This window comes from Salvia splendens, chromosome 4 (genome assembly GCF_004379255.2).
Source record: "Salvia splendens isolate huo1 chromosome 4, SspV2, whole genome shotgun sequence".
NCBI lineage: Eukaryota > Viridiplantae > Streptophyta > Magnoliopsida > Lamiales > Lamiaceae > Salvia > Salvia splendens.
This window is the reverse complement of record NC_056035.1, coordinates 21,144,516-21,149,244: the sequence shown is the minus strand read 5'-3', so window position 1 is coordinate 21,149,244 and position 4,729 is coordinate 21,144,516. Positions and strand designations below refer to the sequence as shown.

The 4,729-nt window shown below is 31.4% G+C and overlaps 1 protein-coding gene across 1 annotated transcript; it reads right to left on the bottom strand.

Annotated features, from left to right (window-relative positions):
* Window positions 1-2,114, bottom strand: LOC121798342 (glucose-induced degradation protein 4 homolog). Its single transcript, XM_042197283.1, has 8 exons — window positions 1,933-2,114; window positions 1,728-1,783; window positions 1,020-1,163; window positions 869-942; window positions 709-763; window positions 581-643; window positions 370-497; window positions 1-288 (listed from the first exon to the last, which is right to left on the bottom strand). Exons 1-8 carry the CDS (start codon window positions 1,997-1,999, stop codon window positions 210-212), a joined length of 666 nt encoding a protein of 221 aa, XP_042053217.1. The 5' UTR covers window positions 2,000-2,114; the 3' UTR covers window positions 1-209.
* Between the last annotated feature and the right edge of the window lie 2,615 nt (window positions 2,115-4,729).

Genomic DNA, 4,729 nt, shown 5'->3' with positions numbered 1-4,729 from the left:
TCAGTGAGAGCATATTTTGGGGCATTACTGATTGAAATAGTATCAAATTACACAAAATTCATTCTCTCATACATGTATAGTGTATGTGCTTCTAAAATTTTAAATGATCTCAAGAAAAGCTTCTCGGCATTCTAGTACAATCAGCTTGGCCGACGATTGAAAATTTTACCTTCCAACGATGGTTCGGACAGATTAATATCACGCTCCATTTACTGCAGCTCATACGTGGAGAAACTGAATCCCGATCTTCCCACACTTATGGACTTCAGCTCCAACTTCTGAAAAGGGCTGCAAAATAATACGGTTACCACATCAACATGAAGAACCCCGTAGTGATACTGTATAAGCAAATTCATGGAAACTACCTACCTGCTGTTAGGATCATAATAGAATCCGTTGATGGAACCATCGCTACAGGAGAAGCAGACGTAGTAAAAGCCAGCGATTGTCAGTCCGCAATCAGTTCCAACGTTGACAAAGTGTTGCTCCTTCCACCTCTGCCCGAATTGAAAAGAATGAAGCTAGGAAACGTTAACACGAAATTCAAATACGAGTGGTAGTACAGAATCAAAGCTATTACCATGAATATATAAGGATAGTTGCTCAAGTCTAACGACTTCCCTCCATCAGGTTCCACTTTGGGCTGGAAAACGAGAACATGGATAAGATTACGTACACGCTAATCAAAGAAGAGCACATAACACTCACCAGTAGGGGAGGAAAGGATTGAAATTTTGTCCAGTGCTTGATGTCGTCTTCTCGCCTATTCATAGTTACCAAGCTCAAGTCAGTTACACTTGTTTCACATAAATTCGGTGTTGTAACTGTTAGAACTTTGGGATCTTCAGGCAAGGACTACACGACTTACGTTGCTCCCCACTTTCCAGTATAGAATGTATAGTTCTTGGTGTCAACAATCTCCCCTTCCCAAAACGTAACAACCTAATGCAAAGCTGAAATGTAATATACATAGTCGCAGTCTCTCATCTTACAACGATTAAAAGTGGTTAGGTTCTTACTGGAGTATCTGCCATAGGAACATTCAGAGCTTCCATTGTGCCACATAGATATCCACGATCATGGTCATAACCCTGGATTCGTACATTCACTCTCCAAGCTTCATCTTTCTGCAGACTCGAAACATTCTGAGTCCCCGAGAAAGCCTGTGATGAACTACATGGTATAAGCATGAGACCAAGCAAACACAGTCCTAAAGATATACGCCCGTTGTTCCACAGTAGCAGAGTCATTTCATTTTCTACACTCGTTTTCGAATAATGATAGTAATAGTAGTTAAAGTAGAGAGAGAATAATGCAGAGAAGAGTCTTGTCTACAATATTCTCAACATTACTTTACGTTTTATTCACTTTAACTATTTATTACCATCATTTTTTCAAAACGAATGCAGAAATGAAATGACTCTACTACTGTACTATAGTGCAAAAGCATCAATTCTTGCATGACTTGCACCTAAATTTTCAACTCAAGAAAGTGCTACCTCAATCAAACTACAGTTTTGATAGAATTTGGTAAAACAACATCAACTCAAGAAATTTTAAAAAATGTGATTTTTCATCCCACTCTGTTTTATGTAGCTACAAAGCTTTAGAAATAATTTCTACATAAACCCATTATCGAATCAACTGCAGTAACTAATTAGTGCCAAAAATCACCCAAAAGAGATACAGAAATAAAATAAACAAGATTGAAAGAGAGCAGATATTACCTGTCCAACACTTAAGAGTGTACAGGGCTGGGGCATACTATTTCCAGTAGTTGCACCTTCCAAAATCACAGCAAACTTTTATGCTTAGCATCATATATAAATTAAAATTCACATATACACAGAACTAAAGAGTAACAAGAATTAAGGGTGCGAAAGAAATGCTGATGAAAATTGTAATTATGGGGAAAAAAACCCGATTGATTACCTGAAACTTCAGAAGGAGAGGAAGTCTCTACCATTCTCACCGGCATTTTGCAATTTAGTTGACTCATACAACTGCAGATATTTGTCGATATTTCACAAATCACAATCTGTCGAAACCCTCAATTTTATTTTTGGCTTCTTTTTTCTTTTCTTTTCTTTTCTTTTTATTTTCTTCCTCCCTTTCTGCTCACTTAGTTAAGTAAAGGCGACTTTGATGTATGAAAACGTTGGCGACTTTGGTTACCATTGGTTATGTTGTTTTTGAGGTACAAAACGACTTAATTAAAGTTCCTCCAATCATTTACACTAGATTTAAATTCATTTAAATATAAATATTATATTAATATAATTTTACTCTAATAATTTATATATAAAATTCAAATTTAAAATAATATCCTCTCCTTTTCACTCATGATATCTGAAAAAGTTTTTGATTTTAGTTTAATGTAAACATAAAAATAGATATTTTTTACTCAAAAACTAAAAATAGAATTAGTTTTGTAGTATTATTAGAGCTAATTGTCTATTCCATTTCAGGTTTTAGTGTACCATTAAAGATGGTCTTATTATTCCATCTTACTAGTAAGTATTGTTTTGTGTCTATTCCATTTCAGGTTTTGGCGCACGGACGAAAAAGGAAAAATGTGACATTTAATGGCGGACGGAGGGAGTAGTAGTACTAATATTTTTCAATTTTAGAAACGGATCATTTTTATTACTCCATCCGTCCCTGAAATTTTGTCACATTTTTTCCCCTCCGTCTGTCCCACAAAATTTGTCACAGTTCACTTTATACTATTTTTTGTAATGGACCTCACATTCCACTAACTTATTCTCACTCACATTTATTATAAAACTAATACTTTTAAGATAGAACCCACATTCTACTAACTTTTTCAACTCACTTTCCATAATATTTTTTAAAACACATCACTTGTTAAACTGTGACAATATTTAAGGAACGGAGAGAGTACTCCATCTGGTGGAATCGAGAAAGAATTCACATGATTAAACTATAGTCAATATCTACGATACAGTAAATCTAATAATGATTGTTATTTAAGTGTCTTATGAACTGTTTGACTTTTAAATGATGACCTTAAGTTATTTAATCGACGTTCTTCATAAATGCGATTCACCTTATTAACCTTGTTGTCACGAATTAGATATCTTAATTGTTATATTATAACCTGAAATGATGAAATCATATATCTGTAATTCCTTTATTGCTTGATTCTTCACCACTTATTCAATTACACAATTTTCTTATTTACTTGTTTAAAAAAAATAATCAAAATAGTATTCCATCCGTTCCTTGTTAATAGAGATGCTTCTTTTTGGCACAAAGATTAAGAATAATTTATTAAGTGGACAGTGAATAAAGTAAGAAAGAGTAAAATAAAAGAAAGAATGAACTACGCAAATGATCCATGAACTATGCGTTTTGCACGCAAATGGTACCTAAACTTTAAGAATATCGTGGGTAGTCCTTGAACTAAGGTGTAATCACATTTTTTATACATTTTCACTATTCATCGCAATTTTGTACAAAAAATGCCCTCCAAGGCATGAAGGACGTTTAGGACTTTCATGTTTAGGTACTAGATTTGATATTTTCTTTATCTTTCTTTTTATTACTAAATATGATATTTTATTATAGTTTGAGTACCTAAAATGATATTATTCGTTTCACTTTTTCAATCACTTTATTCGGATCCTCTTTCTATCTCTTTCTCTAACACTTTTAGAAAGTAAAAAATAAAAATAAAAAATACTAGTATGAAATTCTTAAATATGGAATAAAATAATTATAAATCTAATTATCAAAATAACTTGTAGATAAATTTAATTTTGATTTTGATTCAATTATTTTTTTAATATTAAATATTAAAAATTTAAAAATTTAGTTTTAATTTAAAAAATTTTAATTTTTAATATTAAAAAAATCACAATAAAAATTAAATTTTGCTACAAGTTAGTTTAATAATTAAATTTATAATTTTAATTTTTATAATTAATATATTTAAGAATTTCATATTATTTTTTATTTTAATTTTTGACATAAAGTGATTGAAAAAGGGAAGTTAATAATATCATTTACGTACTCAAACTATAAGAAAATATCATATTCAGTACTAGAGAGAGTGTGATAAAGTAAATATTAAATCCAATACATAGATATGAAAGTCCATAAATGCCCTTCATGCCTTGGGGGCATTTTGGGTGTAAATTTGTGATGAATGCTAAAAAAGTGCCATAAATGTGATTACACCTTAGTTCAGGGACTACCCACGATATTTTTAAAGTTTAGGTACCATTTGCGTGCAAAACGCATAGTTTAGGGACCATTTGCATAGGTCAATCTAAAAGAAATGAAAAGAGAATAAAAAGAGGGTTACTTTTTGCTAAAAATTGAAATGACTCACTATCTTGAAAAATAGAAAAAAGACTTAATTAACATGGAACGGAAGGAGTATATAATGTTGAATTGAAATGGATAGTTTTTTATTACATAATTTAATTACAAATATACTTGTTTTTAACTATGCAATTTACTTGTTTATAAAACCAAATAAAAAAACTATGTGTCCAAATAGTATATGCTATTGGTGTAACGCCCGCCCTTTCTATTTCCTAAGTCTTTTGAAAGACCGATTTATTAGTAGTTTATTTCGCACCTAGTCTCTTTTACCACACGTTGTGATCGAGCTTTATGTATGAAACACGTTTCGAATGATGAATGAAAATAGTTCTTTTACAATATTAAATTTATTTTTTTTCTTATAGTCTGTTTGTGA